At 33.9% G+C, this 20,319-nt stretch overlaps 1 protein-coding gene across 6 annotated transcripts in view; it reads left to right on the forward strand.

Annotated features, from left to right (window-relative positions):
* The window catches only part of TDRD3 (tudor domain containing 3), a 162,338-nt gene that overhangs the window by 77,986 nt on the left and 64,033 nt on the right, over window positions 1–20,319 (forward strand). For all 6 annotated transcript variants that reach the window (XM_055335867.1, XM_055335868.1, XM_055335863.1 and 3 more), the window contains exons 5-8: window positions 1,950–2,091; window positions 9,997–10,068; window positions 12,240–12,389; window positions 19,386–19,526. In XM_055335867.1, the coding sequence (XP_055191842.1) occupies window positions 1,950–2,091; window positions 9,997–10,068; window positions 12,240–12,389; window positions 19,386–19,526 (505 nt within the window). The remainder of the gene's footprint in view (window positions 1–1,949; window positions 2,092–9,996; window positions 10,069–12,239; window positions 12,390–19,385; window positions 19,527–20,319) is intronic.

The raw sequence follows: 20,319 nt of genomic DNA on the forward strand, positions 1-20,319 counted from the left end.
CAACTCTTCTGTCCTACTTCTCAAGTGGCTTCAACTTTTAAACACCTTCTTCTCATTGTTTTTGTGTTTATTTGTCTGGTTATAGCTTTTTAAAAATTGCATTGAATAGAAAGTAGAAGCACTTTGGGGTGCCAATAAAAGTAGTAATTATATCAAAATATGCTCTCTGAATAAAAGTTAGGGCCCTGAAGGTGATGTATTAAAAATTATATTAAAATTTTAGTACCTATTTATCCTTTTGTGGGAATAGAACTATCATTTAATTTGGTGAGTGGGACTTTTTATCAATTATCCTAATGAAGTTGTAAGCACATCTTCAAATAACTTGGCAACTTTTTCCTCTTAACCTATTAGGGAGAGGTTTGAGAAAGGTACAGTCATTTCATACAAAATTAGTTTATCATTTGTTTTCAGATTAGCTTTTAGTTTTAAAGTTATATTATCACAACTTAAATGTCCCTGTAATTTGCATGTTTTTAAAGTTCTTATGTAGTTTCTTTAATTGCTAATTTACGTTTCTACATTTTCATTGTTTTTTCTAATTTTACCAATTTGTAAGAAATTGTTGGCTAAAAATGATTTTGAAGAATAAGTTTTATGTAAATGATACAATTCAGTTATTATAGTACTTTCTTTAAAGAGTATAGTATCCTATACTTTATTTTAATCCCTAAATGTTGATATAAAAATCTGGATCTGCTAATTGCCTGAAATTGGGAAAAACTTCACTTAGTGTAACCATATTCAAGTATTGCTGATACTGAAGTCTGATAAATATTGTCCTTAGTTATTTACTACCACAGAGCTTTCTCCTTAAGGGTTAGGTTAGGCAAGGCTATTCATAACCATTTGTTCTGTAAGTTACATGGGATGGCAAAGCTTGGGATCCTCAGAATAGTTTTCACCAGATAATGTCTTACTCTCTATGAGATCTTTGAGACTTTAAAAACAAGTGTATTCTATTTCTTCTTGTTAATAACTGCTTTACAACCATCTTTTCTTCAAAATAGACCAATGATATCACCACTTGCACTGATTTTGCTGTTGCATATATCAGCACATGGTGAATATCCTGAGGTTTAAAAATGTGAACAACGTGAAGCCATTTCAGCCTGATTTTCTAATTTGTCCTAAGTGTTTGAGAATATCTTTTCTCCTGTTTAGAGTACTTTATCCCTTGCTGCGTGTGCACAGAGATGGGGCAGGACTCTGTGCTTTTACTTTAGAATAAATCTCAGTAATGAAATGGATTCCTTCCCATGTTTATTTTACCAAACAGTGAGTAGAAGGATAAATATTTCGTCTCTGGTTTTTGTAAAAGGGGTCATGGGTTAACATTTGCCCTAAATCTGATAATATTTAGTTGCCTATAACAGACAGGTTCTTTTAAAATTAATAAACGTTAAAGTAAATCTCTTTTGATCTTTAACCAGACAATTAACAAAAAAGAGCATGGTTCTGTATGGATTATGGTAGCTCAAATAGATATAAAATTTCTAGGATTATTACTGGTCAGATATCTTTTTTCTGTACTGAAATTTAATTTTGCACATAGAGTATCTTTGCCATGCATAGTCAAAGCTCAGAGGAAAACATGACAGATCTTTCATTTGCACAGCATGGCATAGTTGAGAAGGTACTTTTGTATCTCTTATTCTACTTATCTTAGTACAAATTTGTGAGATATGATTTTTATTGTCCACATTTTTTTTTTAATGGAGAAACTGAAACTCATTTGTCAGTAAGATAAAATGTGATAGCCTTGTATCTGGTCTTCTGACCTCTTCCGTGGTGATTTATTCACAATATATAGCCAATCTCCTCTGAAAAAAAAATTTTTTTTTGTAGGAGTGTGTTTTGAAAAACTTCTAGGTTGAGGACTGAATTCCAGTTGGGGGAGGGAGCTTCAGTGTGTTTTAACTTTTTTTTTTCCTTTTTCTTTGCTTTAGCCTGAACACACCACCTGGAACTAAAGTGAAGCTCTCAGGCATTGTGGATATAAAAAATGGATTCCTGCTCTTGAATGACTCTAACACCACAGTTCTTGGCGGTGAAGTAGAACATCTTATTGAGAAATGGGAGTTACAGAGAGTAAGTGTAAACTAAGAAAAATGGCTTGAACTTTTAAAAAAACTATATTCCTTTTATTGCATTCTATGTTTTAAGGAAATATTCCCATAATGAACAGTAAAACCAGTCTTTTGTGTCAGAGTTGAATCAAATGGAACACAGTGATCTTTACAGAAAACTACCTATACTTACCTTTGTTTAAGTATATTGTTTTGAGCAGATGTCATTTTTCAGTATTTGCTATATTTTATTACATATTTTAAAAAGTGATTCTTTACTGACAAGTTTTCAAAACTTCCAAGACACCAGTTGTAAACTGTGTATAATGTATCCATGTATAATTCTGCAAAAAAATAGTGCTTGTGAACATATGTGAATATAATATATGTCTATTTGTCCTATGTACAACCACACATACATACAACTGAAAGCAATTAGTATGTATAGAATTTCACAATAGCAAAGAGGGTTTTTTTTTTTTTTAAGATTTTATTTATTTATTTATTCATGAGAGAGAGAGGCAGAGACACAGACAGAGGGAGAAGCAGGCTCCATGCAGGGAGCCCGATGTGGGACTTGATCCCAGGACTCCAGGATCAGGCCCTGGGCTGCAGGCAGCACTAAACCACTAAGCCACCCAGGCTGTCCCTAGCAGAGAGATTCTTAACTGCATTTGTCTTCCTAGGCACTTTAGTTTATGCTTTCCCTATTTATGTTTTTTTTTTTTCCCCTATTTATGTTGATGATATCTTCATCCTCCTGGTCTATCTAGGTTATCTAGTGATTATGTCTCTAGTTTGTTTCCAACAAGAATTCTGTTGATCCACTGCAGTCAGATCTTATATCAGTTCCTTGCTCTCCAGTTCCATTGCTATTGCTATAGTTTGTCTTTTCTTCTTTTTTAGCTTATTTTTTTATTTTTTATTTTTTGAAGATTTTATTTATTCATGAGAGACACAGAGAGAGAGAGAGGCAGAGACACAGGCAGAGGGAGAAGCAGGTTCCATTCAGGGAGCCTGATGTGGGACTCGATCCCGGGTCTCCAGGATCATGTCCTGGACCGAAGGTGGTGCTAAACCGCTGAGCTGCCCTTATTTTTTAATTTTTAAAAATATTCACAACTTGATTATTTTAGTTTAAGTTTTCTGCATCTCTTATTTGTATTATTGCAGTGACTTTTTCACTGGTCTCTCCAAATTTCCTTTCTTCATCTTCTGATTTATTTCATTTATTTCTTCAAGATTACCTTCCTTCAGCATCACGCAGAACACATCACTGCCTGCTTTTATTTCAAATGCCTTAGCTTGGATTCAAGGCTGTTTACAGTCTAGCCCTAGTTCCAATTTTCCTTTTTAACTTTCTAAATTATTTTGCATGGATTTTGCTCTAGCCAAATCTTTCTTTGATTCTCTATGCTTTCCTCGGTTATACTTTTTTGGGAAAAAAAAAACTTTTCCCAATTTATATCATTTATCTTATTCTCTTTCTCCTGACACCTGCCAAATTGCCTCCATGCTTTTTGACCCTGGTCAAATGCTTACTTCTTCACCAAGTGAAGTAGTTGCACCTTATGGAATTCTTAGAACATTTTATTTGTATCAAAAAACACATTTCTTTTTACCTAGAATTAAAATTATGTTTACTTACCTCCTTTAATAGATTATAAGCTTCTTGAGGTTAGAATTGTTTGTGGCTTTGTTTAATTGCATGAATATTTGTTGAACACTCTGTAGGTATTATGCTGGACTCTTCTCATCAGTATACCATGTAATCTTCCTAACAGTATTATGAAAGAGTATTATGTCCATATAGATCAGAAAGTGGACTTAAAGAACGTTAAATAACTTATTTTATGATTAGAGAGCTCTTAGACTTCCCATATCTCTAAAGGAAAGCCTTGATTCTTACATACAAAAAACTTTATAACAATTCATGGTGGAATGAGTGAATTACAAAGCAGATAAAACTAATTACTCTTTGCTAAAATTGATGTTCTTGTGGTACCCTCAAATCTTTCCTGTTATCTACAATGAGCCAAGGGAGCCTAGCAATAGAAGCTTTTGCTATTTTATGATACCTTATTCTTTTCTATTGTCCTAGTTTGAAAGTGCCTCTGTTTGGGAGGTAAATAGATAAAGACATTTAGGCACATTTTTATTCCTTAGTACTCATTACTTATGATACTAATGAGCTACATTTAGGTCTGCAGTACTATGCAGTATAAGATAATGTTCCATAACTGCATTGTTTAGTTAAAATGTTATAAAAGCAAGTAATTCAGAAGTGGCTTGATAGTTTTACATAAATAGCCAAGTTTATGAACTTTGAATTTCCCAGAGAAATGTCACCCATTTCATGTAGCTCTTTCTTTTCACAAGTTAATAAATTGAATTTTTATTATTAGAGATTTTTAAAAATGTGTTAAGATGCAAGTCAGATGTGATCTCAAGTCAGATCAGTACCTTATATTATTTTCCTAACCCCAGCCAAAATTACCTCATTAACTGTAAAGTCAGTTAAACATTCCTAGAAACTTCCTCACCCCTAAAACACACACATACATATTGATTATTAGTAGTTTGATAGTTGTCTTTGTAATGTTTTATTATATCGTTTGCATTTTGTTTCCTGAAAGCTGTGTTAATATTTCTTGTTAGGAGGCAATAAAAGTATACATTAAAAAGCATTTAAAACATCTTAATATGATTATAGTTCTCTTTGGTTTCATGGTTGTTGTTGCTATTTTGATTTGGTAACCATAGTGATATAGAAACCATGGAGAGTGTAATTACTTAATAAGCCTCTGGCAGGTAGTACACATAGAAGTCAGATGTACACACAGAAACCATAAACCACAGAGTTAATTTTGGAAGAGGGCCCTAACTGTTTTGTAAAATAAATAGGGCAAGGGGACATTGGGCAGTATTTAAACTGAGCACTTGTTGTAGCACACAGTTTAAATGAATTGGTTATAGGGGATGAAAAGAAGAAAAATTCAAACCTCAGAATGCTTTGTATGTTGGACAAAGACAAGTTCTAGAGAGTTCTGAACCAGATATAATTTAAGAAGTAATGTAGTTTCTGTAACATTTTAGTGCCCCCTCACCCTGTTCCCATGACAGATTTGTATTTGTATTTTTTTTCTTTGTGTGTGTATGTATGGTAATATATACGTAACATTAAATTTAACATTGTAACCATTTTAAGTGAAAATTTAGTAGCATTAAGTACACTTATATTGTTAACACAATCATCACAACCATCCATCTCTGGAATTTTTGTGTACCAAAACTTAAATTCTGTACTCATGAGATAACTTCGCATCTCCCTATAGCCACCCTTAGTCTCTGGCAGTCACCATTCTACTTTCTGTCTCTATGAATTCAACCACTCTAGGTACTTCATATAAGTCTGCCTTATTTCACTTAGCATAATGTTTTCAGCGTTCATCCATATTGTAGCATGTATCAGAACTGCCTGACTTTTAAGACTGAATACTATTCCATTGTGTGTATGTGTGTGTATGTGTGTGTGTGTGTGTGTGTGTGTGTGTGTATAGACAGACAGACAGTGTTTTTGTCATTCATCCATTGATGGACATTAGGGTTGTTTCTACGTTTTGGCTAATTGTGAACAATGCTGTTATGAACATGGTTGTGCAAATACCTGTTCAGTTTTCTGCTTTCAGGTTTTTTGGGCATATAACCAGAAGTAGAATTGTTTTCTTTTTTTTTTTTCTTTTTTTTCTTTTTTTTTGCCATATTGTTTTCAACAGTGATTGCACCATTTTATTTCCCACCAGCAATGCACAGGAGATCTAATTTCTCTACATCCTTGCCAATCCTTGTTATTTAATTTAATTTTTTATAATAACCGTCTTAACACATGTGAAGTGGAATCTCATTGTGGTTTTGATTTGTATTTCCCTAATGATTAGTAATATTTAGTAGCCTTTCATTGGCCATTTGTATATCTTCTTTGGAGAAATGTTTAAGTTCTTTGTCCATTTTTTAACTGGTTTGTTTAGTTTTTTGTCATGAGTTCTTGATATTTTCTGGATATCAATTCTTTATCAGATATATGATTTACAAATATTTTTCACATTCTGTGGGCTGCCTTTTCACTCTGTTGATAATGTCCTTTGATGCAGAAGTTTTTAATTTTGATGAAGTTTAATTTCGTTTTTTTGTTTGTTTTTTGGTTGCCTGTGCTTTTGGTGTCATATATAAGAATTCATTGCTAAATCCAGTGTCCTGAAACTTTGCTTCTGTGTTTTCTTCTAAGAGTTTTATGGGTTTAAATTTAGGTATTTGATCCACTTTAAATTAATGTTTTTTGCATATGATACAATTAAGGGTCCAATTTCATTGTTTTGCATGTGGATATCCATTAACCCAGTACCATTTCTCTCCTTTCTCCAGTGGTCTTGTCCCTCTCATCAAAAATCATTTGACCATATATGCAAGCAAGAGTTTATTTCTGGGTTCTTTATTTTCTTGTTTCATATGTCTGCCTTTATGCCAGTGCCATACTGTTTTGATTAAAGAAATTTGTAGTAAGTTGTATAATTGAGAAGTGTGAGGCTTTTTCAGGATAGTTACAGCTATTCAGGGTCTCTTAAGATTCCATATATATTTTAGGATAAATTTTTCTATCTCTGCAAAAAGAATTCTTGGGATTTTGATAGGAATTGCATTGAATCTCTAGACCACATTGAATAGTATTGACACCTTTTTTAAAAAATTTTATTTAAATTCAATTAATTAACATATGATATATTATTGATTTCAGAGGTAGAGGTCAGTGATTTACCAGTCTTATATAACACCCAGTGCTCATTACATCATGTGCCCTCCTTAGTGCTCAGCACCCAGTTACCCCATCCCCCCACTGCCCTCCCCTCCAGCAACCCTCAGTTTGTTTCCTGTGATTGAGTCTCTTATGTTTAAAATGAGTATTAACATCTTAACATTCAACATTCTTTGAATTAATGACCATGAGATATCTTTACATTTATTGGTATCATCTTTAATTTCTTTTAGCAATTTTTTATGACTTTCAGTGTACAGGTCTCTTTACTCAAGTGTCCCCAAGTATTTTATTCTTTTTGATGCTATTATAAATGGAAGCTTACACCTTGCAGTTGTTTTTTGCTCATTCTGGTTCTCAGCAGTGACGTCAGGAATTCATCTATTGGTTTCTGGAGTCTGTCTTCTCTATGGGTCCCTCTTTTACAAAACTCTGCCCTACAACTTTCAGTTGCTTCAGCCTGCCTGAACTATGAAATTGATATTCTCAACTTGGTTCCTTGTGCTCCCTGCCTGCATCATGCTTCTGAGCAGTAATTCAGAGCTCCATCTGTTTTGTATTTTTTTTTTTCTCTTTGAGGGATTATAGGCCTGCACTACTTACTCTCCTATGTCTTAAAATAGTTGTTTCTTATATGCTGCCCAGATTCTTATTTGTTTATAGAGGTAGATAAAGTCTGACTTTTATATATTCATCAGGATGAGAAGTAGAAACCCTGTGTTTTAAATTATATAATATGTATTGAGAGATGGTATTATTCGTAGTTTATGTGAGCTTTTTAAGGAAGTTAGAGAATAAATTGAAATGATTGATTTTGAATAATCCTTTTCTTATATCTAAACTGAACCTGAGGAAAGGACCCCTAGATAACTCTAGGCATTTGCTGTTTTTTTTTTTTAAATAGGTTAACATCTTAACTGTAGCTTGTATAGAAATCTGACATTCCTATACAGTTTAAATTATTCTTTGCTTAATCAACTGAGTAGTATTGCTGCCTTTAGTCTTAGCATTCTTTTTTTTTTTTAAGATTTATTTATTTGAGAGAGAGAGCATGAGAGAGTGAGCAGGGAGTGGGGGGTAGAGAGAGAGGGAGCGTGAGAGAGTGAGCAGGGGGAGGAGGAGAAAGAGAGAGAGAAGCTCAAATAGACTCCCTGCTGAGCACAGAGCCTGATGCAGAGCTGAACCTCATGACCCTGAGATCTTGACCTAATCCAAAATCGAGAATCGGATGTTTAACCAACTGTACCACTCAAGCACTTGTAGTCTTAGCATTCTTTATATAAGTTAGCTAAAATGTGTAGTATTGTTTACATAATCGAGAACTCCAAGACTATGTTTGAAAAGTGCACATGATTTTTTAAAACTTCTTTCCAACCACTATTTAACAGCATATTTTAAGCATAACATTTTCTAATGATAATTATTAGGGATACACAAAAAAATTTTAAGGTGAAAAGATGTATTAAATGACAACTAGTACTTAATAGACATGTTAACATCTCAAAAATGAAACAAATAGGAGGAGTAGATGACTGAAAGAAGTCCTTCAGAAGATTTCTTATGATGTTTTTGAAGGACTTTATGATGTGAGAAATTATTTTGCTGGGAGGAAACTTTTTTTCCATTTTTATAATATGTTATCTCTCTAGTCTTCAATATAAGAGGAAAAAAGGAAACTAAAATTAGTAGGGTTTGAAAGCTTAACTTTATTAAAGAGCAAGGGGTTGAATAGTTCTTCAAGGTATAAATTGGTTTGAAAAACAAGACTTTATTGAGGAAATTTTACTGTAATTAAAAGTAACCTCCAAATCATGAACTACAATAATATGATCTCTTTAAATAATTAGAAATCACTTTATCATAAGTATCCCTATGAACTGTTACTAGTCACAACATTTTGACACCAAATGACACCACACTTTACACACCAAGCAATTCTCTCCTTCTCTATAGACACCAAGTGGATGTCCTAAAATTTAATTCACTTCTGACACTACCCAGAGTTAGTACAAACCCGGCAGCTTAAGGACTCAGTCTCACAAGACTGCTCTCCCACTTCAGATGCCAGTGCATATAGTGGGCCTGCCAGGTTACCTATTGTCTCTCCAATGTGGTTACAAATTGGGGATTCCCATGACCCCCTGCTCAAGTTTAATAATTTGCTATCATGGCTCACAGAATTCAGGGAAACACTTTACTTACTATTACAGGTTTATGATAAAGGATGTTCTAAAAGATACAAATGAACAGCCAGATGAAGAAATACAAGATCTAGAAGGGTCCCACGCACAGGAGCTTCTGTCCCTGTAGAATTGGGAGTGCTCTGCCCTCGCAGCACATGGATATGTTCACCAACCTGGAAGTTCCCAGAACCTCATTGTTACGCGTTTCATGGAGGCTCATTATATGCATATGATTGACCAAACCATTGGACATTGGTGATTAGTTCAGTCTCCCCCACCTTCTGATCACATTATTGGTGCCTCTGGCAGCTAGCCCCATCCTGGAGCTATCTGGGGGCCCATTAATAGTCACCTCATTAGCATAAACTCAGGTATTATCAAAGAAGCATATTATGAATAACAGAAGATGCTCCTCTTACCCCTATCTCTCAGGATATTCCAAGGTTTTTAGGAGCTCTGTTCCAGGAACTGGGGAAGAAGGCCAAATATAATATATATATATATATTTTATCACAAGGTCACAAGTATGTTTTTGGTTAATAGATTTTATGTCTAAAAATTTATTTTGAAGATAATTTCCAGGTAATATTTGTCAGATTATAGTTTTAATATACTTTAAAGTGAAATTCTTATTAACAGTGTTTATTGTCTGAATTTACTTCTGTTGAGGAAGCATTTTGTTTTGTTTTTAACTATTTTCTCTTTATGGGAGAAGGTTGATAAGTACTTCTGAAAATTGTATGTGAATGTGTAGTTTAGTATGGGAAGGTGGGGAGAGAACCTTTGCCTAATTACATGAAGTGTATTATGTAGTTTGAAATAAACTATAGAAGGCTTTTTTTTTTTCCTGTTCCATGTAACCTACAAAAGTAAGTGGATTCCTGGTACATTGTAAATTGTATAATTTCTGTTTCATGACTCGCTTTTCTCACAGAGCTTGTCAAAACACAATAGAAGTAATATTGGAACGGAAGGTGGACCACCTCCTTTTGTGCCTTTTGGACAGGTAATGACTTTCATGTTGGCAAATGAATTTTAATCAGCAAAAAATTGTTTTTCATTTGTATTGAAACAGTGTTTAGTTTTGTGCAGAACTATTCATTTAGAGGTCATGGGTGTTATGTGAAAATACATTAAATACAGAAATTTAATAGTTGTGGAGTTTTTTCTTTAATTAAAATATTGGTGTAGATTCTTTTCTCAAGAACTCTTAACACAAAGATTGAAACAATTAAGAGGCACACCTGAAGAGCAACTTAATAATGAATTAAGATAGGATGGGGAGAGGCCTTTTTCTTTTAAGAGAGAGAAAAATTCGAAAGTAAGAAGACAAATGTATGTTCTAATTTCCTACTTTGTCAGTAAAAACAAAAGAGGGAGAGAGAAAATAAAATTATCAACAGAAGGTTGAGACATAAAGGTGAGAACACAGAGGCAGGGAGGGGCATCACTGCACTCTAGTAGGGCCTGCTGTCCCAGCTGTCCTCTCCTGGATTCTGTTCTTCTCTCTTGATCCAAATACCCATCTCAGTCAAGAACTTAATTTAATTTCTATTTGGTATTTATTTTTTAAACCACAGCAGCTCTGATCCTTCTTTCATAAAAGCTAAAAGTATTCTACTTCCTATTTTTAATCCTCCCTCTGCAAAATGTTACACTGAGGTAATTCCTTGGCTGGTGAGTATCTTGGGTCTTCCTGATTGTACTCCGCATCAAATTGTGTTTACAACAGTCTCCTGCAGCCTTTCCGTACTTTATCCCTGCTGAGTCTGAGAATAATCCCTGTGACAGCTTTCTCTTTGCTTCATGATGGCACCAGCATTTAGCTGTCGGTAATCTTTTTTGTGTTTGCTCTTTATTTTTCTTTGAGAATGTTAGCTCAGAATGAAGATGACCTTAGGGATACAAGTGGGAAACAGAAATCTATAGCATAACAGCTTTTTTTAAAATTTTGGTGATGAAAAGATATCTAGTTGATCAGCAGATAAATGGGTAGAATCAGTTGACACATGCTTTTCAAAAATATTTTTGTAGGGTTAACTCAAAATTAAAAGTCATTCCTGTATCATGTCTGTTTTGAAAATACTTTAAAAATATGTTGATTTTACCATGCTTTGGAGCAAGACACAGTCAAGATGAGAGGAGGCATGATGCCCTAGAGTCTGATCCATGTTGATACTGTCTCTCTTCTATCAAAGTCATAATGAACCTTCAGAATGGAAACAGAGCATAAACAGTCTAATAATTTGCATTTGAATCTAATAAATATATGTTTGCAAGAATTTGCTTTCTTCTTAAACATATTGGTGATAAAATTTCATGAATTGCTCAGACTTATAATCTAATTACTTTCAAGAGTCCATTCTGAAAAATTCTTCCCATGTTTATCGTAGCCTTGTACATGGGTTAAAGATAGATTATGCAGAATGTGTTCTGGTATCGACAGGATATATTTACATTGCCAAAAATCTGTATTTATGTAACATATTTGTTTGAGAGCATGTTTTTCTTTTTTATTAGTAAGTTGAGAGAAGGTTCATTTTGTAGGATTTTTACTGCTAGGATTGGGAGGGAGAGCAGAATTCAGGGCTTATTTTTCAGCAGTGATAACTTTCTTAATTTGTCTTCTGAAACTAAAAATCAAAAACTTTGTAGCCTGATTGAGAGAGCAGATATGTGTTTAGTTTTTGGTTTATAAATTCAGAGAGAGCTCTTTATATTTAAACTAACCATATTCCTTAACCCTCACAAGCATATTGTGGCATAATATGGAAATCAAACTCTTAATAAGAAACTAAACTTATCCTGCCCCCCCCCAAAAGAAACTAAACTTATATTCTCTTGTACAATAATATAGATTGTTTGTAATTTAAGATTATTTCAAGTCATTATCCTAGAAAAACAACTTAAATCTCTTGGTTTATTGTATGTTTTAAATATGTGTCCTATTTTAGATGGCCATTTTTATGTAGCTTTACATTTTATTTACAGTTATATTGATTTAAAAGTTACTTTAATTAATTTTCTACTTTATTTTTAAATCTTTCAGAAAAAAATATATTTTTATGAGTTCTCAGTTGTGACACAAACATTTCTTTTGAGGTATTATTTTCTTATGAAAAACTTGAATCTCTTTTGGAAATACTGAAGTGTTTTATTTTTATTTATTATTACCAGAAGTGCATATCCCACGTCCAAGTGGATAGTAGAGAACTTGACCGAAGAAAGACATTGCAAGTTACCATGCCTGCCAAACAAACAAATGATAATGATGAATTTGAAAAGCAAAGGACTGCTGCTATTGCGGAAGTTGCAAAGAGCAAAGAAGTAACAAACTAAATCATTATAAATTTCTCTTATTTCTTATCAGTATGTTCTATTTAGGTTACTCATAATCATTATTGTCTTTTTATAGAAGGTAACTTTGACATTCTTCTTGCATATTTCATCAGTAGAAATGCCATGGTAACTTATGGAGTCTTAAGCTTACACATTTTGCTCATACTTTCTTTTTCTTAATCTCCTTGACAATTCTTTTTTCTTTTTGTAATTTATCTGTGAGAGAGAGTGAGCGAAAGAGAGAGCATGAACGGGGGGAGGAGCTAAGGGAGAGGGAGAAGCAGACTTCCTGCTGAGCAGGGAACCCAATCCGAGACTCCATTCTGGGACTCCAGGATCATGACCTGAGTGAGCCAAGGCAGATGCTTAACTGAGCCACTCCGGTGCCCTCTCTTTGACAATTCTTGCTAACAAACTACCCTTTTCTCCTTCTTCCTTTTCTTCTTAATAGAGTGGCAACTGAACATGACACTTTGCATTATGGCAGAATTAGCTTTGTTAGTTGGGCTAAATGCCACTTCTGAGGAGTGCAGATAAAAATCAGAGCATAAATCAGTGGTTCAAGGATTAACATTTTTGTTAGTTTTCATTCTTCATCCTACTAAGTAAAAAATAATTTTTTCTTTGGATCATATGTATTTATATACACATGTAATCCATCATGTTCTATTAACAGCCAAATGGTTTTCTTTTCATTATTTAAGCTATCCTGCTTATTTGAAATAGGTGTTTTTTCTAGTTATTTATTGATTTTAGACTTTGATAAGAAATTTTAGTTCATTGATTAGTTGCTTAGACAGACTTTTCTTAATCAGTGAGATTGAAATACTTTCCTTTATTCATTAGAAGCTTAGCTAGCAACTACTTTCCTATTTAAATTTGAAGTATAAGTAAGAGACTTATTGCATTTTGATTGTTCTTCCTGCAGTGTTTTTCTATTATCAATCTAATGTAGGGCCCAAGAGCACAAGTTCTGGAATCAGACATCCTGGAAGCATATCCTGCTGACAACTTTGCATTGTTTACTTAGTGTTTTATGCTTTATTTTTCTTCATTTATGAAAGGGGATAATAATAATGGTACCCACTTCATATGGTTGCTGTGAGAATTAAATCAATAATCTTTTTTTAAAAATTTTTATTTATTTATGATAGTCACAGAGAGAAAGAGGCAGAGACACAGGCAGAGGGAGAAGCAGGCTCCATGCACTGGAAGCCCGATGTGGGATTCGATCCCGGGTCTCCAGGATCTCGCCCTGGGCCAAAGGCAGGCGCCAAACTGCTGCGCCACCCAGGGATCCCAAATCAATAATCTTTAAAACATTTAGAACCCTGTATGAAACAGATCAAATCTTCCTTCAACTAAGAGCACTCAATAAATGTAACTATTGGTATTCTTTAGTATTTCCTATGTTCTAAGGTACATTTTTTTAAAAATAATTTTTAATGGTTTTGAAATTAATATATTTTGCATAGTTCACATAAAATATATTTCTTCTTTCCCAAAAAGCTATTAAAGTTATGAAGTTTAAAAAGAGTATATTGAGTATATGTCAATTCCTTAATGATTATAGGAAAGTGGTTCCTTTGATGTACATTTTTCTCACGCAAACTTTCCTCCCAAAATTTTGTTTGATGTGGTTATAGCTATTTGCTAGAATATAGTTATATTGTAATATGCTTCATTTTTTAAGGTCATAATTGATCACATTGTATTTTACATAATATTTGATAAGTAAAGATTCCTAGTTTTCTGAAGAAGCTTAAAACTTCCCAATTTATATATGAGGGAACTGATGTTGGTTCAAAGCTAACTGAACTTGCCTAGTGTTACTCAGTGGCAAATCTAGGACTAAACCTATATGCATTATAGTAGATTATCCCTGTATCTATGTAGATTATCCCTGTATCTATATGTTTATAGAGATAAATACACCTACATACACACACACAGATATTTATGTATTTATTTATAGATTTTATTAATTTATTCATGAGGGACACAGAGAGAGAGAGACACAGACACAGGCAAAAGGAGAAGCAGGCTCCATGCAGGGAGCCCGATGCGGGACTCGATCCCGGGAGTCTAGGACCACACCCTGGGCTGACGGGGGCACTAAACCGCTGAGCCACGCGGGCTGCCCAGATTTATATTTAATCTAAATGTCTGAACAGCCAAATCATATAATACTGTAATTATACTGAAGAGATGTTTTATGATTATCCATATAAACAATGTGGATTTAGTAGAGTCTACTGTACATGATCAAGCCATGATTTTTATTTTTTTCCTTTACAGCAAATATCTTTTGAAAATCTATATGCTAGGAAGTGCAGATTTTTTTATTTTTTATTTTGAGAGAGAGAGTGAGTGTGAAGGGGCAGGGAGGGGCAGAGGGAGAGAGAGAGAATTTTAAGCAGGCTCCACACCCCATGCAGAGCCCAACACAGGACTCTATCTCATGACCCTGAGATCATGACTTGAGCCAAAATCAAGAGTTGGATGCTTAACCAACTGAGCCACTCAGGACCCTCCTAGGAAGTGTTTTAAATGCTTAGGTTAAATCAGTGAACAAAATAGATGAAAGACCTCTGCCCTTATCAATCTCATATTTTAGTAAAGGAGACAGACTGTTAGCACACTAAGTTATGTGGTAGGTTAGATGTTGGTAAGTGCTATTAGAAGAAAAAATGTAGAGTAGGTTGGAGAGTTGGGAATGCCAGTTGGGGATGGGGTGCATTTTTAAATAGGATGGTCAAAATACAGGTATCTCCCCCAAAATTCATTACAACTCTATAGAAAATAGGACTTAGAAATGCTGTACTGTTAGACAAAATTAAGTCCTTTCTTTGCATTAAAAACCAAAATAAAAACTCTGGAATGTAACTAATTAACAAATTTTTTTCTCATAACTTATGTTTCTTTTATACTTAATATGCCCAAAGACTTTGGCAAAATTCATCTATTGATTATTCCTATAGAATATGTTTTAAGAAGCCCATGTAGACATACTGGATTTATACTTAGAAATTCCCCACTTCCTGCACAGTATCTGTTTCTGTCCTTCCAAATGATAAAGTGAAAATAGTTTACCTTTAGCAGTGTTACTAATAATAAAGTTTGGTTTTTTTAGAGGTTATGCTTTTTACTCAGAAGATAGTGTTGGTGACTAGATTAGAATGTACAGATGGGTTGTGTAGGTACAAGTAATACGTATAGATATTTATACATGGTTCAATATTTGGATCTGTGTATTTGATTTTGTACTTTAAATGTGACAAATAAACCTTTTGGGAGAAAATAAATAGGATGGTCAGAAATTGACTATTCTTTTAAATTTTGTGTAGTTTACATCCTAGTAAGGACACTAAGTAATATAAACATGCTAAATAAGTAAGTTGCAGATTTCAGTTTTAAATATTGTAATTTGATTAGGTCTCAGGATGATGAGATTTGAGCCAAGACTTGAAGGAGATAAGAGAATTAGCTATATGGTATGTGAGAAGAAAAAGCCTTTGCAAAGGTTCAACAGCAGGAGTATATGTTCAAGAAATAGGAAAGTAGTCAGTGGAAGCAGAGAGAACAAAGGGACAAGAAGTAGAATATAAAGTCAAGAGTGATAATGGAGGTTGGAGGCCAATGTATGTAGGGCTCTGTAAGCCATGTTAAAAACACTGACCTTTATTGAGAGAGAAATGAGAGTCTTTAAAGGGTTTTCAGCACAGCAGTAACATCAACTTTAAAAGGCTAATTCTGGCTGCTAGGTTCAGAGTAGATTTTAGAGCAGAAAATTGAGTCAGATGAGCTAGAAAATTGTTAAAGTAAGCCGAGGAGGGAAAAATAATGGTATCTTGGAAAGATGGCACCTGTCTAAGTGGTGCCAAGTAGTCAGATTATGGAATTTTCAAAGTAGAGCTGTCACCATTTCTGAGATACCGAATGTGGTACATAAGAAGAGGTGTCATGAATGATTCCAAGGGTTTTGCCCTGAGAAGTTGGCAGGTTAGAGTTGCTCATTTTGAATTGGGGAAGACTATAGTGGAATGGATTTGAGAGTAAAGATTTGATATTCTGTTTTGAACATATTAATGTTGAAGTGTGCCTGTTAGACATCCATGTGGCTTCATAGGCAGTGAGACAGAAGAGTGTAATTTAAAAAGTGAGCTTTGGAAGAGATACACATTTGGAAGTAGTAGATATATGAATGCCCTTTGAAAATCATGAAGCTAAATGAGATCACCAAATGAGTGCTGAAGAGAAGAATAAAGAGGGCAACAAATGAACCCTGTTGTACTAGAGGTTGGATGAAAGAGGTTGAACCAGACAAGGTGCAACCAGGAAGTTAGTGTCAAAACAAGAGAATGCAGAAATTGCATCATGGAGGAAGGAGTATTGTACTTGTCAAAAGCTGCTGAAAGATCATGTAAGATGTGGTCTGAGACATAATGTAGAGTTGGGGAATTCATTTCCTTTAGATTCCTCTAGATATTCATGTGGATGGTAAAATATACAGTGTTAAGAGAAAGTAAGTATGCAGATGTCAGTGGGTGGGTTGATGTGGTAAAAATCTATGCAAGTTCTGTAATGATTATTTCAGTTTTTTTTTTTTTTAGTGAGGAAGTCAGCAAGGTCAACGGTGACATGGAGAAGATGTTGGAGGTTTGAGGAGTAAGAGGAATATGTAAAATAGTGGTCTAGAAGACTGGAAGGGTGGATGGGGTAAGGAAATAAAGTGAGGTTGCTATGGAGCATTAGGGACCCACTTGAGTTTCTTGGTCATGATGATTTCACAGTAAATTATACAGTACGGACAAGATGGTGTCACTCATAAAGGACACCATTTACTTTATGGGTGATGTTTAAGTTGTGTTGTTTCTAGATATTTATGTTTAGTGAGTGGCAACTTTTAAAACAGTGAAAAGCAATTCTGAAAATTTATTTATCTTACTGTTTAATCCATAAAAATGGAAAGAAAATAAGAAAGAAAAGCATCCAGAAGATGGGACTGTTTTACTAGTACCAAAAGAAAGAAAAGTACTTTTGGAGTTATGGAATTTAAATTCCAGAAATATATTTAATTTGAAACACATCAGTGTCCAGAGTTCTCAGGTAATTATGTTTTAATATATTCAGCGAAACAGTTAATGTTGCCATGGGTTCTGAGTGTTTACCATGTGCCAGTTACTAAACTGATCACTTTGTGTTATTGAGGTCATTTCATTCTTACAACATCCCAATGAAGTAGGTTTTCTCATCCCTGTTTTAAGAATGAGAAAGCTGTCTTACAGGAGATGGAAGTAACTTACTGAAGACAGGAACTAGTAAGTGGCTGAGCAAAGATTTAGTCCCAGTCTTGTCAAGTTCCAAAGCCTATGTTCTTAACTATACTCCACTATATCCCAGTCTAATAAACTTTATGTCACAATAATATGAACTCCCATTTTTCTTTATGGTTTTATAAGTGATGACTGTCAAGACATTCCAAATCTATTGCATAAACCAAAAATTGAATGAATCTAATAATGCAACTTTGGTCTTTGAAGATGTAGTTTTAATTTTGATTTAAATAAAAACTACCTAATCAATATTTAATGTATTGTCTGGTTAATGCTTATATCATTTTTCTATTTCTTTATATTTTCATCTGATTCAAAATAATTTCCCAGTGTTCTATAAATCTATATCTAGAATGTTTTCTTACTGTCATAATTTCAAAACACATGTAAAACTATTATTATCACTAATAAAAAAGCAAGTCTTGACTTCTTTCTCTTTTATTAGATCTACTAGAACTATAAGGATATTGCATAACTAGGTGTTTAATCTGATATTGTACAAGTAACAGCAGTGGGTTGCTTTTCAGTCATAAATTTATATCTTTCCAAACTAACATTTTTACATTCTAGTCTTTCCACAATAGTTTTAATAAAAGTAAGATCAAATCAGATTTTCAAATGTGATTAAACATAACTATTCAAATAAATCAGGCAAAATAAGAAACACAGACTTTAAAGTTTTTATATGTAGTTGGTAAGATAGCATATTATATAATTAATGTAAATAATAAGTTAGTAAGGAGCATTTTAATCTAGTGTTAAAATTAATATGATTTGTTTACTTTTTAAGATCATACAATCAGGAGCATCCCGGGATGCCTGAGTGGCTCAGTGGTTGAGCGGCTGCATTCAACTCAGTGCATGATCCCAGGGTCCTGGGATCCAGTTCCACATTGGGTTCCCCGCAGGGAACCTGCTTCTCCCTCTGCCTATGTCTCTGCCTCTCTCTCTGTGTCTCTCATGAATAAATAAATGAAATCTTAAAGAAAAAGTCAGGAGAACCTGGGTGGCTCAGTTGGTTAAGCACCTGACTTTGGCTCAGGTCATGATTTCAGGATCCTGGGAGGAGCCCTAATTCCAGCTTCCTGCTTCCAGCGGAGCTTCTGCTTGTCTCTCTGCCCCTCCCACTCCTGGTGACTTGCTTTCACAGTTTCTCTCTCTCTCTGCTTCATGAATGAATGAATGAATGAATGAATGAATGAATGAATGAATGAATGAATGAATGAATATTTTTTAAACCTTATTACTGGATCATGAGCATAATGTAATCAATTCCTAGACATGTTTAGTACCTGCTAAAGGTACACCTGCTTTATAGCTGGTTGTATATAACCCAGGTCTCATGATATCAGTAAAGTATGGTATCCTAGAATTATTTTAACACTTGATCCATGATACTGGTACTATTTTATTTTCTTGTATATTGTTGTCTGTTTAAGTTTATTTTGATGATTAAAAAGAAGAGATTATGGCCAGTAGATATTTGTTTAAAAATAATTAGTTAATATTCAATTCTTCTCATGTAAAATATAATTAAGATGCTTTTTGGTGCTTCAGTTTTACTAGGTGTTTTAGTTGTAGATTAGTCTTGAGAACTATTTTTCAATGTTATTTACTTGCATCTCTTTTGTCTTTCCCTTATCAAAAGACCAAGACATTTGGAGGAGGTGGTGGTGGTGCTAGAAGTAATCTCAACATGAGTGCTACTGGTAACCGAAATAGAGAAATTTTACAAAAAGAAAAGTCAGCCAAATCTGAGGGGAAACACGAAGGTGTCTATAGAGAACTGGTAAGGGTAAAGAATCAACCACAAAATTAATGTGTTCTTCCTTGCCTTGCTGATTTTTGTGTTTTCTCATAACCACCACTGACTTTGTTCAGTGTATTATGGATAGATTCTACAATTTTCAGAAGGCTTTTAATAAGGATTATAATTAATTTATGGAAAATCTAAATTATTTGAAAGATAATTTACTTAAATCTTCCATTTTTCTTAAATTTCTAATGTCCAAATAATGTCTTTTGGAATAGATTGATAAAAAGCCACCAAATTAGAGAATATTTCATAGTGATTATATTCTATAAGATGATGCATCAGGAACATCCTTTCCCTCCCCTTCCCCACATCTTTCTCAAATTTTGTCAGAAGTGATTTTGTTGTTTTGCTTCAGTCTTTGGGAAAAATATATTAGAATGAGTACATGTATATTATGGTCTCATTTGCGAAATATACCTTGATTTTTAAGATAAATGGTGGGAGTCAAATTATTTTTGGTATGCTGCAGTGTCCTCAGATATAAGGGAACTGACAAGACTTCATTTTTCTCTGCCTTTAGAGGTTAAATGACTTTAGATGATTTTATCTGTAGGGTACTGAATACTAAGACTGGCTGAAATAATAGGGAATTATTATTTCACATGACTAGAAATTCAGAAGTAGATGGTTACAAAGACTGATAAATTCAGTAGTTTAACAATGTTGGAGCTCTGGTGGGCATCTCTATGATTTTTTTGGCTTTCTTCTCAGGGTTACAGGATTCTCTGTGTGTTAAATCTTCACACAAAAAGTTCAAAGGCAGGAA

This window comes from Nyctereutes procyonoides, unplaced genomic scaffold, assembly GCF_905146905.1.
Source record: "Nyctereutes procyonoides isolate TBG_1078 unplaced genomic scaffold, NYPRO_anot_genome, whole genome shotgun sequence".
Taxonomy (NCBI): Eukaryota; Metazoa; Chordata; class Mammalia; order Carnivora; family Canidae; genus Nyctereutes; species Nyctereutes procyonoides.